Consider the following 15913-nt stretch of genomic DNA (forward strand, 5'->3'; position numbering starts at 1 on the left):
ACTGAACCGCCTGTAGAAATGGATTTCTACAGGCGGTTCCAGGTTACCCGCCTTTGGAAAAAAATTATTTCCACAGGCATCCAGCGCAGGAGGTTCGCCAATCCGCCTGTGGAAAAGAGTTGGGAACCGCCTGTGTAGCGGTTATGTGTACTAGTGTACGATTGCATCAATACCTGTATTTGAATTTGAATTCAAATTAAATTATGGTAAATAATGTTACCTAAATTTGAACCTATCATATTACATACTCAATTAAAAATACATTACATACATGAAAAATATCAACAACTAACATATTAATTGAGCCATGAACTTTGGTGATCTAAAACATGTTATATGCTGACACATACATAATCGAGCGTGTATGTCATGCTAACTTAATTAAAATTATGTTACATAACTGAGAGGGCCTTCTAATAAAAAAAGCATGTAAATGGACGCTGGACATGTTTATTTATTTATTTATTATTGTTATAATGGGACGTGCTCATTGGCGCGTACATAAATTTCACATGTGCCTAAAAAAAGATCGTGAGGCAAGTGTTATTTGCATAAAAAAGTTGTTTATACCAAAGTATCATTATATCTAAAGTTATAAAAAAAATAAAAGAATTTACCACATCCAATAGATCATGTATGCATTAATTAGATCTAAAATAATATCTTTATATCTAAAAGTTCCTGATATATCTTATTTTAGAAAATTTAAAACTAAATAAATATATATTTCATCCATTACCTCTTAGGAGGTAACAGATGATTATGACTATATGATATAATTAAATGAACGTTATTAGCATAAGATTTTAGTTCGTTTTGGAGTACCATTTGAATGACTAGTTAGTACTCATAAACGAACTAAAATCTTATGCTAATAACGTTCGTCTCGGTCGATCGTCTGACGGTGTGAGTAGTAGGATGCCGCGTCACTTTCCCGGCAGCAACCTAAAAGCCAGATCAGATCATCAGATACATGTCCTGTCGCCTGTCATCAACCATAAACCCTCTTTCTTGTGCCGTTGTGCGTGCGCGTGTGTTCCCGGTTGTACAATGAGAGGAGATTAGTGTAGTTTTACTTAAAGTTGTTTCCTTGATGTCCAAGACAACAAAGATCGAAGCCATGGCGAGGGAATCCAGACAGGAACAGGAGCTTGCAAAAGAACATGCCCCGAAACCACACTCTAGCTAACACAATGGCGCTTTGCTTGCTAACCCTGCAATGGAAATTGTGGGCGCGAGGAACTACACTGACATAACAGTAGCACTGTAGCAGTGTATGCAAACTGTGTTTTTTTTTTTTTGAGTGAACTGGAGTATGCAAACTGTGTTTTTTTCTAGCTTCAGATTGCAGTAACTTCATGCACAGCGGTGACCAGTGTCGACTATCAGCTGTACATTCGCAGTGACATTCTAACTGCAGTCTGCTTTGCAGTCCCGTTCCTGTACTAACATATCTGCTTCGGATTGCCAGATGAAGCAATCGCCTTGATGCATTTATGTGTACGCACTACTTGTGCCTGGATTGCATTGCATGCGTCCGGATCCATTCGTACCACGTAGATGGCCATGTTGCACACCTTGCAAGGATGTGAAGGTGGCAAGGTGCTGTACTGTGAAGTGTGATCTGCAGATGGATGCAGCCTAACGTTTCAGCTAAGCTCTTGGTGGGCAGCACAAACAGCCACACCGTGTCGTTTATTGGTCAAAGGCAGGCGCTACGCCGACTTAGGTTGGTCCAACCGGTGCATCAACATGATGTCTGGGTTGTTCAGACATGGAATTCAGCACTCCTGTTGCACCAAGACTAGCTTAGGTTTAGGAGATTGGACAGGCAGGCGGTACTTCTCTCAGGTCAGGACTCAGGAGAGCCGCCATGAAGACAATCTCATGGTTGAGGATGATCTTAATCTTGCACCGTGTGATGCATGCCTGTTCAGATAATGTCTGCCTTGAGATGATATGGCCCGGCCGGCCCCTGTGAGATGCAGTGTTCTAATCTCTCTACTTCGTCCGTCGATCAGACACAGGAAACAAACTGTTGAAATTAACCGCTGAGAGCACCAATCCTAGGCTCCTAGCCAAATGTTAGCCAGGTAGCGTTCGATCTGACGCGACAAGGAAATCTCAACAAATGACGCGAAGGTTTGCGGTCGATCCTTGAGAAGAACACACAAGTTAACAACACAGTGCGAGTTTCAGTCTGTAATACGCTCGAGATAAATGGTTCCATCATATCAGTCAGTTCAGTCATCATGACTCGGAGTCCTGAATCCTGACGAGGTGCACGTCGGATCGAACGGTTCAAAAATTCAGCAGTAATAACACGCGCTGACGCTGGAGAAAATACATGCAGCGCCATATACGTCAAAAAAAGGGCGATTCCTTTGCCTGCACTCTAAAAGCCAGGCCGACCCACCCAACTCTCTGTACATGACCAGCAAAAGCCGCTGCCGGCTGGCGCTAAGCTTCGCCCTTTTTTGCCGTCTCGTGTCATCACCTTTCGATCTCCCACGATCATCATCCTCACCTAATTCTCCTCCCACATTTTTCTTGTCATAGGAAAAAAGGAAAATATCATGTCGTCACCTAATAAAATGCATTGCAACCACCGTCAGTACTGTCCTCGCTATATATCCCTTCCTTGCTCCCACACTGTATCAGCTCTGGCCGGCCGTGCTGTAGCTAGCTAGCTGCAGCCATATATATATAGCTACCGTCTTCTTCCATCGATCGGTTCACCAATTTATACATATATATATATAGCCGATCTCTGGCACTGAAACTGCGAAGAGATATGGCGGCGCCATCATCTCTTGCATTCCTCCTGTTCTTTGGTACGTTGCTAGCATTGCCGCAGTCGTCGCACGGCGCAACCAGATACTACACCTTCAATGTAAGTGCATTTCATCAAGCATATGCATATGCATATGCATGTAGGCGCTATTCTCTGTCGATATGGATCCGGTGGCCATGGCGCTGGACCTCACTAGCTCGGAGTACGACGCTCTATAGCCACTTAATTAGTTCAGGTCCTGCCTTTGGTGTTTGCCGCCATGCTTGTTCCTTGTTACGATCGCTAAGTAGTTCTTTTGTAATGACAACCTTGTGAGCTTTGGGGGTGTTTGGATCAGTAATCACCAATTAGAGTCCAAGCTTTGTATAGTTAAACTCTGCTTCTGCTTAAATTCGGTACAGTCGCGAAAAAAAAATATGCATATGCATAGCGCTGTTAATTCGTTCATATTGGCATATGCTTGTTATCAATGCAATGGTTTAGCTTCCATCTATATGAAGTTTTTGACAAACGTGAATTATTGACGGGGGTCTATACTATCTCTGCTGTTTCGATCATGTGTGGCAGGTGACGATGCAGAAGGTGACGCGGCTGTGCACCACCCGCGCCATCCCGACGGTAAACGGCAAGTTCCCGGGGCCCAAGATAGTCACCAGGGAGGGCGATCGCGTCGTCGTCAAGGTGGTGAACAATGTCAAGGACAACGTTACCATCCACTGGTAAATTTCCTTCATTTCTCTCCTAGATTTTTCATGTACTTGGAAACTCTTTGTACCAACGATCATATGTCGCAAGCTACCATATGTTTCAATGGAGAAATCATCGTTTCGTACCTCTGTCTCGATCCTGGTTGGTGTGTCAGCAACTAACAAGCTAAGCATATCTATCATCTTTTTGTTTCCCGGATGCGATCAGCAGCTAGCTCGCGCCATCGATCGTCCTTTCAGTTAGCAAAGAACCAAGTGGCTAGTTTCAGCTGATGTGCACGCTGATACTGATCTTCATTTTGTTTGCATTCTCTGATCTGGGTGCGCGATAACACAAACTGCTGCATACATGCATGTATGTATGCGAACGAACAATTAATTTAACAGGCACGGCGTTCGGCAGCTGCGGACGGGGTGGTCGGACGGGCCGGCGTACGTGACGCAGTGCCCCATCCAGACGGGGCAGAGCTTCGTGTACAACTTCACCATCACGGGGCAGCGCGGCACCCTGTTCTGGCACGCGCACGTCTCCTGGTTGCGCGCCACGCTCTACGGGCCCATCGTCATCCTCCCCAAGCGCGGCGTCCCCTACCCGTTCCTCCCGGTTAAACCCTACAAGGAGGTCCCCATCATCTTCGGTTCGTGTGGCACTGTGGCCGTGCCACTGCTCTGCTCTAGTCCTCGATCTGGGTGCACATATATACTACACTGTAGCCTTGATAGTTGATATGCTGCTCTGGGTGCCGCAGGAGAGTGGTTCAACGCGGATCCCGAGGCAATTATCGCCCAGGCGCTTCAGACTGGAGCAGGCCCAAATGTGTCTGACGCCTTCACCATCAACGGGCTTCCAGGCCCCTTGTACAACTGCTCCAGCAAAGGTAAAGACTCGGCTCATTCAGCTAGTCAGGCCCATTGAAAAGCGACTGACGACGCGACTCATGTGTTGCTTCCCTAGACACGTTCAAGCTGAAGGTGCTCCCCGGCAAGTGGTACCTGCTCCGGCTCATCAACGCCGCGCTCAACGACGAGCTCTTCTTCTCCATCGCCAACCACACGCTCACCGTCGTCGACGTGGACGCCTCCTACGTGAAGCCGTTCCACACGGACATCGTCCTCATCACGCCGGGCCAGACCACCAACGTGCTCCTGCGCGCCGAGCCCGACGCCGGGTGCGCCGCGGCCACGCACCTCATGCTGGCGCGCCCCTACGGCACGGGCCAGCCGGGCACCTTCGACAACACCACCGTCGCCGCCGTGCTCGAGTACGCGCCGGCGGCGGCGGCGGGGCACATCAAGAGCCTCCCGCTCTTCCGGCCCTCGCTCCCCGCGCTCAACGACACGGCCTTCGCGGCCAACTACAGCGCCAGGCTCCGGAGCCTGGCCACACCGGAGTTCCCCGCCACCGTGCCCCGCGCCGTGGACCGCTCCTTCTTCTTCGCCGTGGGGCTCGGCACCAACCCTTGCCCTGCCAACCAGACGTGCCAGGGCCCCACCAACCGGACCAAGTTCACGGCGTCCATGAACAACGTGTCCTTCACCATGCCCACCACCGCGCTCCTGCAGGCGCACTACGACAACATCGCCGGCGTGTACACGGCCGACTTCCCCGTCGCGCCGCTGGAGCCGTTCAACTACACGGGCACGACGCCCAACAACACCAACGTCTCCAGCGGGACCAAGGTGGTGGTGCTGGAGTACAATACCAGCGTGGAGGTGGTGCTGCAGGGCACCAGCGTCCTGGGCGCCGAGAGCCACCCGCTGCACCTCCACGGCTTCGACTTCTTCGTCGTCGGCCAAGGCTTCGGCAACTACGACTCGTCAAAGGACCCAGCCAAGTTCAATCTAGACGACCCGGTGCAGAGGAACACCGTCGGCGTGCCGTCCGGTGGTTGGGTCGCCATCAGGTTCTTCGCGGATAATCCCGGTGCGTGTAGCGAGCTGAGCTAGTAGCTAAAATTGCACCCAATTCTTACGTGTTTGTTGAAAAAAATGCTGTTGCAGGTGTTTGGTTCATGCATTGCCACTTGGAGGTTCACACAAGCTGGGGGTTGAAGATGGCATGGGTTGTCAACGACGGCCCGTTGCCTGAGCAGAAGCTGATGCCGCCACCGCCCGATCTTCCCAAGTGTTGAAGATCGATCATGCATTGACATAGACCAAGAATCAAAGATTGTGATTCGTTTCGTTCATATGATTTGCATACACACACTTATCAGTGAAGATATATAAGTTGTCGTCGTACATAGCGTACACAACGGTTAAAGAGGCTTGTGAATTTTCTCTGCGTTATTTTTCTTCTCCATTCTTCTATTCTAAAGGTTTAAAAGGTTGTGTTTTGTGACAGGAAGTCATTGTTTTACTTTCACATAGATTCGTCATCTGGAGTAGTTCGAAATCCTTTGTTGTAATTCGAAGTAACTCAATAATAATATATGATGGTTTGGAAATGAATACAAGTTGAAGTGAGATATTCCGCATGGCACACTAGTCGTTGACAAGTTAGACAAGTGGAAAGAGTTGGTTGCGAAAGTAGAATTCATGTAGTTAGATGACTAACAAGACTCAATTAGGTGGAGCCTCAATAAAAACTTAAGAATTAAGATCTATCCATTTGGTTCTTTAATTATGAAAACAATCTTGTTAGGTGAAATTGGAGAGCTGACGAGAGAGCTGGTATTTTTGTAAACAACAAAGAAACAATTACAACCATTGTACCCTGATTTGCATTCCTAAATTTATATGGCAGTATGTCCAAGTGCAATCATATGCTCTATTAATTTGGTTGAGTTGAAACGACATGCTTTATCTTAAAAAAGAAGAAGAAAAACGTAAACCTCATTTGCAACTTTTTTAGGGCCACCTAATAGGCACGCTTATAGGCCATCCTCTCTAGAAGAGCGATAGGCTAGGCACGGCATCATACAATGAAGATCTCAACTATGGATATTTTTACTAAGCGTAGATGGTTATCTTCTAATAGATTTATAGCCTATTGGCGTTCTAATATGTGTTTGGAGAGCTTGCTCTGACCATGCTTTAGTGTGTAACTCATGGAGATGCGAGCATAAAAATATATATTATGACTTAATGGGAGATTTTGGGGCCTTCAGGTGGCATACCATTAGGGCATTAAACAAACATGCGCTACAACATATTTTTGTTAATATACTTGTTGGCTTGATTTCTTCTTCGAATACCTGCCGCTATCACAAATAGCATTTCAGCAAGCCCAGGAGATACAGCAACAGATGGAAACATGCAACAGGAACGAGCTTGAAAAAGACGTGCGGACATACTCAGCACAAAGCTCCAATTACAGAGTTGGAACAACATACGAATTATTGATGGGGCATCAACCAGCCCAACATGCTCTCAAATGGTTATGGAAATCATACTGCTAGCCAAAGCACATAGTTTTCTTCTGGCTGCTGATGAAAGACAGACTAAGCACAAATAACATTCTAAAAAGAAGGAAAATGCAACTGGACTCGTTTAATTGTGCTTTCTGTACATCCCCCTGTACATCACTTATTCTGGGAATGTCCCTTTGCACAACAATGCTGGGGAACTTTGAGTTTACAAACAATTCAAGATGGGGACATGACTCAGAACATCCAGGCTCTGAGAACTCAACTACAATCTCAGTTCTTCATGATAGCAATCATTTTGATGAGTTGGACGATTTGGAAAGCAAAAAATGAAGCAATCTTTAACAACAGATTAATGTCAACTCAAAAATGCAAAACAACCTTCTCCATGGAACTGTTGAGGGTCCCTCATCGTGTCAAGACAAGCCTAAGCCAGTTGTTTGATCAATGGTGTCAAAACTTTCAATAGATAGCTCTCTAGCTCTGATTTTTTTCACCTCTTTCTTCGTCTCTTAACTCGACCCTCTTTTCTTCTATTTTTGTAAGTTGTGAATCATTTCTTTAATAAATCCCTGCAGGGGGCGAAAGCCCCTCCATTCTCTCAAAAAAAATGCTTGTGTGTGTATGTATGCACGTAAACACATACGTATGCGCGTGCGATCTATATACGCACACGCATCCGCATGGGCGCGTATATGATACTTTGAAACTAAGGACAAGACAGAAATTGACCTATTTGTCCTAAGGACTATTTTAGTTCTAAAAAAAATTTATAAAATTTTTCAGATTCTTCGTCATATCGAATCTTGCGGTACATGCATCAAGTATTAAATAGAGTAATTGCACAGTTTATCTGTAATTTGCGAGACCAATCTTTTGAGCCTAATGAATTATAATTAAATAATATTTATCAAATACAAACGAAAATGCTACAGTATGTATTTTGCAAAAAAAATGTAACTAAACAAGGCCTAAGAGAAGTGGGCCAAGATCGAGGGGACAGTTTTGGACTACAGTCCATTTGTTTCTCGGCTTTGTTAAACCCCCTGAAACCACTGAGCTTGTTATCGAGGCCCACGACCAATGCCTTGGATGCAATGGGCCTGAATTCAGGTTTCTTTAAAAGGTTCAGGTTTATGCGAGTGGGTGTGATACGACATGAATGCATCATTACCAGCTACAATTATAGTGACGCATAGTCTTGAGGAAAAGTCCACCGAAAATCCACTTCTTTTCTTAATGATCTCCAAAATCAAACAAAACACCTCACTCAAATTTTAAAACCATATATTTTAGCTCTCTGGCCATGTTATAAGCGGTTTAAAGGAGGTTCTATCTTTTCTTTATTTATTTCTGCTGAATCTTTAAAAAATCATAGTAAATCAAAAAAAAATCATAAAATAGAAAATCAAATTGCATTGGACTCTACATGAGTAGCTCATCACATTAAACATATAATATGATACGCTTTAGTATAAAATTTTTGTTGTAGCTTTATATCTATACTTTTTTATAATTAAATAAAATAATTCATAGTTGTAGTTTGTATGGTCCCACTGTAGTGACTAATTATTATATGGTTAAACTGTAGTAAAAAATTTATACTCATTGGATCTTGTATAGTTTAGTTATAGATTTTATCTAAGTTATACAGTTTTAGCATAACATATGTATATGCTAATTATTATTTATCAAAGTATTTTCAGGGTGAATATTTGTAATACCTTTTCAGTCGATAGATCATGTCTTTTCAAGTCAAGCATCCATAACGCATCAAGTCACGCGCGCGCGCGCACACACACACACAAAACACAAAACACAACACAACACAAAAAAGAGGTCATCATTATGCCGATCACATGACACTTGTACTTCAGGGCCGCTCCGTAACATAGGCTTGGTCAATCAACTGCTGCGAGAATCTCTCCATGTAGATGAAGGAGACGCTACCCAATTTAGTCCTGGAGACCTGGACCAAAGACTAATTCAGGCCCTGCTCGTCTCTGCTACTGTACCTCGCGAGTTGCAACTTAATCCCTGCAAGCACACGCGCACGCACTCATTGAAGATTAACACTTGCTTAAACCAGTTGCTTGTCCGGGCCAAACTCATTGCCTGAACAGTGACCAACTACATCCAACGGATAAGGTGATCAGGACAGAGGCATGGCGCGGCGTCCCTCTCCGCAAGCTAGAGCCTAGCCAGGGTGCGTGCGCTCGGCAAGCTGGCCCCGTCGATCGGGACCAGCCACCACGAGTCCGTCCATGTCATCGCCCTATCGCCCCCACGTGCCACCTCGTGGCCTCCTTGTGCACGGGAGCTGATGCTGGTCGACATGCGCGTGTGCCAACCCCCTGTTACCGCGAGTGAACAGCGGTCGCACTACACCATCAAGCTCCCTGTTGATCGCGGCATTTGTCGCGCCCGGGCCGCCAGCGATGATGAGCTACCGGGTTTTGGAGATTTAATCTGGACATGCATGCCGTCGCTGCAGGCCCGGTCCTGTCAATTTAGGGGCCTGGAGCAAAGCTAGAAAGGTAGACCCTTTAATACAACATAATTTAAGTGTAATGCAAACTAAAAGATCATTCTTATCAAATAAGTTATACTTCCTCAATCCCAAATTATAAGTCATTCTAAGAATCTTAGAGAGTCAAAGTATTTCAAGTTTGACCAAATTTATATGGTAGGATAATAACATTTATGATATTAACTAAGTATCATTATATTTTTCGTTACTTATATTTTCATATCATATCTATTTAATGCCACAAACCTTTGTAATTTTTTTCTATAATTTTAGTCAAACTTGAGATGTTTTGACTCTCCAAGATTCTTGGAATGCCTTATAATTTAGGATGGAGGGAGTACATCAAAGTTTTGAAAGTCGACGATTAGGACGCGCCTAGTCGCGACTAATCGCTAGGCTAAGGCCCGGCGCCTGGACTAGGGGGGTAGTCGCCCCTCAAGTCGACGGGAGCGCCTAGGCGGCGCCTCGACGCGACTCGGCGACGCCCAGAAGCCCTAGGCGGCGCGTAATCGACGCGAGGCGGCCGGCAGGCGAGCGCGCGCGAGCGGCAAAATGTTAGGCGGCGGCGGGCGAGCGCGCGCGCAGGAAAGCTTGGCGCCGCTGGAAATTTGCCGCGCGCGCGACGGATAAGGCCGCATAGGGATACAGAAGCCACGCACGACGCTATTCCGCTGCGACACGACGCTCCTCTCCGCCAGGAAGCAGCTTCTGCCGGCGCGGCACTCCTCCCCGACGGCCAGTCCGCTCCAACCTCGTCCTCTCCTCCACTCCTCCGTCCTCCCCGGTCTCCGCCCAGCTCGTCTTCCTACCCGCATCGAAGCTTCGAAGGGCCTCCCCGCCGCCCAGTACGCCCCCCGACGGGCATCTCCCTCACGTGGAGCCCCAGCCCCCAAGGCCGACGCCCGAAGCCAAAGGTATGTCCTCGGTCCTCCCCTACTCTGCTCCCTTGAACTGGATGGTGGATGATCTGCTCTGTTTCTTGATTTGTTTCCTGCTCTCTGTTTCTTGATTTGTTTCCTGCTTGAACTAACTGAACTGACATGCATGCTCTGGTTCTGTGATTATATCTGATTGCTTGACTGCTTGTTCTGAAATGAAATCAGATTGCATGTTCTAAAACTGAAACTCAGATTTGCTGATTGCTACAGCCTACAGGCATACTGATTGAAAGTGTATGTTTGTAATTTGTTTGACTGCTTGTTCTGAAATCAGATTGCATGTGTATGTTTGTAATTTGTTGATTGTTCAGATGACAGAAACAGGGGGTCAACCTGACTCTGAAAGTGCAACAGCCAAAGCGAATGTCTTGAGAAGGAACTTAGATGATGTGGGATGGGAGTTTGGGGTTCTTGTTAATCCAAACAACAAGGACCAGGTGAAGTGCATACTCTGTGACAAAGTCATGTATGGAGGGGTTTATCGGTTGAAGCAGCATATCGCTAAGGAAGGAAAGAATGCAAAGAAATGCCAGGGCACGAAGACCTCCAAAGATAAGTTAAAGGAGGCTCAAGAAAAGTGTAAGAAAGCACTAGATGAAGCAAAAAGGAAGAGGGAGGAGAAGACTGTTCGTGAGCTAGAACTTAGAGAGGAAGTTCATGTATCTAGGGTTGGAACCTCAGAGGAAGTCACTTGTGTTGGAAGTTCAGAGCCTCACAAATTAGGCCCCATGGATAAATGGACAAGAGCTATTGATCCTACAGCAACCAAATCTGAATCTTTGACTCAACAAAAGCTGAACAAGGAACTTTGGAAAGAAAGATTACATGAGGTGCATAAATATATCGCAAGATGGGCCTATAACCATGGTAATTTCCTTGCTGTTTTTTTATTTCAGATTTCATTGGATGCTATGCTACTACCTATTGCTGCAGTACTGCACTAATTTTGTAACACTGGCAGCAATACCATTCAATGCTTGTGACAACGATGAGTTCAAGCAAATGTGTGAAGCAATTGGACAATTTGGGCCTGGAATTGAACCTCCAACTATGTTTGACCTGAGAGGGAGATTGCTAGAAGAAGAACATGCAAGAACCAAGAGTTTGCTGCAAGAACGTGAAGCCGAGAAGATGAAGAATGGGTGCTCTATTATGACCGATGCTTGGTCAGATAAGAGGAGAAGCATAATGAATGTGTGCACTAATTGTGCTGATGGAACCAGTTTTATTTCCTCAAAAGAGATGTCAGATGTGTCACACACAAGTGAAGTCATATTTGAACTAGTGGACAAAGCAATTGAGTTAGTTGGTGAGGATGATGTGGTGCAAGTTGTGACTGACAATGCTTCTAACAACATGGGAGCAAAGAAGCTGCTGCATGAGAAGAGACCACAGATCTTTTGGACCTCTTGTGCAGCTCACACAATCAACTTGATGCTCCAAGGAATTGGCAACATTCCTCGATTCAAGAAGGTGGTTGACCAAGCAAAGGCATTCACCATATTTGTCTATGGGCACACAAGAACACTAGAGTGCATGAGATACTTCACTGAGGGAAGAGAGATAGTAAGGCCAGGAGTGACTAGGTTTGCTTCAAACTTTCTGACTTTGGAAAGCATACAAGAGAAGAAGGACCAGCTAAGAAAGATGGTGGTTCATAGTAGGTGGGACTCACTGAAGGATGTGAAATCAAAGAAGGGAAAAAATGCTACAGCAACTATATTGAATCCAAATTTTTGGAAGGATGTGAAGTTGACATTGGCTGTTTTTGAGCCATTGTTCAAAGTTCTTCGTTTGGTTGATGGAGATGTGAAGCCATCCATGGGTTTCGTATATGGAGAACTATTGAAGGCAAAGAGACAGATCAAAGAGGCGTTTGGCAATGTTGAGTCCCGTTTCAAGGATGTTATTGCTATTGTTGAGAAGAAGATGGCTGGAAGACTTGATTCTCCATTGCATTTGGCAGCTTATTTGCTGAATCCACACTATAGTTATGCTGATCCATCAATTTTTGATGTCCCCAAAATAACAGTAGGTTTTATCAGTTGTGTGGAGACTTTTTATTATCATGATGAGGAAATGCAGGAACAAGCTGCCAATGTTGAACTCTAGAAGTTTCAAAATAGAGAAGGACCATTTGACAAGAAACTTGCAAGGACTTTTGAAAACTTTGAATATAATCCAGGTAAAAGTTGTTTCATGATTATACATGGCTGTTTGTTGTGATCATCTAACAAGAAAATCTGCTATAACTACTAATTAATAGTGTTTATTTCAGCATCATGGTGGCGGCTGTATGGAACTGAAACACCAGCTCTACAGAAGATGGCTACAAGGATCCTATCTTTGACATCAAGCTCTTCTGGTTGTGAAAGAAATTGGAGTGGGTTTGATGCAGTGCATACTAAAAGGAGAAACAGACTTACTGTAGACCGCATCAGCAAGTTGGTCTACATTCAATTCAACAACAGGCTGCTTAATAAGAGAGCAAAGATTAAGTCAAAGAAAATTACTAATGTTCTCTTGTCTAGTGACACAACTGAAGCTCAAGGTTTCCTCCAAGAGAATGGAGATGATTTGGCAGCAGTTGTTTTTAGAGATGATGAAGATGAGGAACTCATGGAAGGTACAGGGATACCTTGGTCTGTGCTTGGAGATGCAGTGGGAGCAGAAGAACAACTACAGCCACGTAGAAGTGCAAGGGTGAGAGAGCTCTATGAAGGAGAAGAGTTCCAGTCCGAAGAAGAAGAGTTTGATGAAGATGAGGATGACTATGTGATGGATGAACCCTACTGAAGAACTGTGAGACAGCTTCATGTCATGTTTTAGCTTTTATTATGCTTATGCATCCTGCATCCATGTATCTTTAACTTATGAACTTAGAACTCCTGCTATGTGCTTGTGTTTTGTGTTGTGAGAACTGAGGATCATCAATCATGTGATGGAATGTACTGTTAGTTTTTATATTCTGTGTTGCTGTTGCTGCCTGCTGTCCCTTCATGTTTGTGATTTCAAAAGGCTATCTAATGTTGCTGAAGTGATGAGATTGGATGGGAGAAGGATCAGACCTCAGATAAGTACCTAACTTGCTATTTTCTATTTTTGTACCACTTATATTGATGCCCAATTGCATCTTAAAGTGCTGTCCACTTCTATTGCAGCATTGCTGCAGGAAATTCAGTAATCATGCAAAGGATCTAAGGTATGTCTACTGATCCTTCCCTGTTTTTTATCTAAATTATTCATGATTTGTGCCTATAAATGTATATATTATATATTTATATATAAATTGACAAAACGCCTAGCGTCGCCTAGGCTAGCCTAGGCTCGACTAGTCCCTAGGCTAGGGGTCACCGTCTAGATTCCGCCTAGCGCCTAGCAAAACTTTGGAGTACATCTTATCTTAAAATGTTTTTCTAACATTTGATGATGTGAAGTTCGTTGTAAATTTAGAAATTAGTAAGTAGTGTATGTTTTTTAATAGGCAGGAGCTCAGCTGCTCAATTAAGATGAAAGAAATTTATGTACAAGATATACGGAATTTCGTACTAGATTCAATTCAACACTATAATAAAAATAAGTGCTAGTAAATTACCAAGTTGAGAACTAGAGAAAAATGATTATTTGCTGCCTAGTACACCTAAATCCATGTATCCTATCTGATAAAAAAACCATGTCTTCTAAAGAAAAAAGATTGGGAACAAAAGGAAATTAAATCTTGATACGAGACTTGACGCGCAGGCTCTTGCAGTCTTACTCGCAGGTCGTAGCATGAAAGAAATCAACGAAAGCTTTTACATACGTGCTCTTATACCTACGGCTTACATATATGAGACCGGGGCCCCTAGACGTCGAGGGCCCTGTGCGGTGGCACTGCTCGAACCCCCCCGGGCCGGGGCTGCGTCGCTGCCAAGGCAGCATTTTAAGTGGGCTAGTAGGTCTTCAGCTGCCGGTTCCGATCCATGAACAGCGCGCTTGGTAGCACAGTGGCATGGTTATTCAAGCTCCCTGTCGCCGCTCATCCGCTTCGACGCGAGAAGTGGACCTGCAGGCAGTGCAGTCCTGTCTCGCACGGTTGCGTTTTCCTTTCCGTCAAAGTGTCAAGTATATATTGTAGATGAAAGTGACAGACTTCTAGCTTGCAGATAATCGCAAGAACAGTGTACAGCAAGCTTCCATTGCCGCCCCAGCCGGTCGGCCCATGCCCATACTCGGCGGCATATCTGTCCTCGAAGAGCATGACCGGATAACGGCGGCCGTCCCAATTCCCAACCGAACCTAAGCTACGACTACGACTATGGGAGCCGAATGCGGCGGCGTAGCACGGGAGGGCGGTATGGCCGCGCCGGGCAACGCCATAAAAACAGCGTAGGCTCGCCATGCCGTCGTGGGCTCGTGGCGGCACACGCGACCCATGCAATGCAATGCATATGCATATGCATCCTCGTATTCGGGACCAACCGAACGGCGAACAGGAGCCGAGGATAAGGCCGGCCCCATGCCGATGCCGAGCCCACCTGCGGAGCCGTTCTCCGTGCTGTGCACCACCATTTCGGCCCAATCGTCTAACGGTCGCATGCACCTCGCGGCCGCGGCGAGGACCCGAGGTGTCGCTGAACCGTCAGGAGTGCCCGCGTTTTGTCGGACGCCTCACGCCGCTGCTGACTTCCAGCATCGACTCTTGGCTCTGGCGCCTGCGTCGCCTCGCCGCGGAGGCCGACCAATCCCGCGGCCGCGTGGGATTCGGCGACCGACCGGGCGCCCAGCCGCGTGCAGCTCTGCGGCTGCGGAGTGGGAAAAGAACCCAGCCGACGACCCGAGGCGCGTCGCGCATCGGATGCGCCGAGCCAGAGCCACGCACGCTGCACGCACGAGCGGACACGGCTGCACGGGGGGGACGTCCAGACTCCAGAGCAGCGATCTGCCGCCGTGGCGCAGGTCCGTCCGTCTACGCGAGTCAAGGCGCCCACTGATTCGAACGGATCGGAGCTAGTAGTCGGTTGCCCAATGCCCAGCAGCCCAGGACCACGACGCGGTTAACAGCGCGCACGATGGAGATTCTAAGTCGTCAATCTTCTTCGCAAAAAGAAAAATGAAACGTCAATCTCGCGGTCGAATGTTAATCCGCCCCAGATAAATCCGACCATGGACTAAAACAACGCCAAAAAATCGCTCCGTTGGTCTAAAGGTCACACTAGACCTGGAGTGTTTGGATTGAAGTAATGATAACAAGGCGATTATGGCCTACTTTTCCTTGAAACCCAATCCTAATCCGAGGACTTTCCGTTTTAGACGTTTGATTAGACTGGAATGAAATGAGCAAACGACGGTACTTGTGGGGCTGCGCCAAGAGACATGCGCATTTAATCACCTGCTACTGCTAGCCCTCTGTGGACACGAGGGAACACAGAAGGGCCCGCTTCCAGGCCCATCTGACTCAGCCCAGATTGGACGGGAAAGCCGTCAGTCGAGAACGCAGAATGTCTATCTACTCCTCCCTCCGTCCTAAATTGTAAGTCATTCCAAGAATCTTGAAAAAGTCAAAGTATTTTCATGTTTGACTAAAATTATAGAGA

The 15913-nt window shown here is 46.0% G+C and overlaps 2 protein-coding genes across 2 annotated transcripts; both read left to right on the forward strand.

The window, feature by feature from the left end:
* LOC8081510 (laccase-10) lies at positions 2650–5971 on the forward strand. The gene is made up of 6 exons (XM_002465440.2): positions 2650–2893; positions 3362–3513; positions 3889–4139; positions 4251–4379; positions 4457–5425; positions 5503–5971. The coding sequence occupies exons 1-6, from the start codon at positions 2795–2797 to the stop codon at positions 5631–5633; spliced, it is 1731 nt and encodes a 576-aa protein (XP_002465485.1). The 5' UTR covers positions 2650–2794; the 3' UTR covers positions 5634–5971.
* On the forward strand, positions 9205–12449 carry LOC8084939. The gene is made up of 4 exons (XM_021453067.1): positions 9205–9368; positions 10503–10554; positions 10649–11167; positions 11271–12449. Exons 1-4 carry the CDS (start codon positions 9205–9207, stop codon positions 12447–12449), a joined length of 1914 nt encoding a protein of 637 aa, XP_021308742.1.

The sequence above is a fragment of the Sorghum bicolor genome, chromosome 1, assembly GCF_000003195.3.
Source record: "Sorghum bicolor cultivar BTx623 chromosome 1, Sorghum_bicolor_NCBIv3, whole genome shotgun sequence".
Lineage (NCBI taxonomy): Eukaryota > Viridiplantae > Streptophyta > Magnoliopsida > Poales > Poaceae > Sorghum > Sorghum bicolor.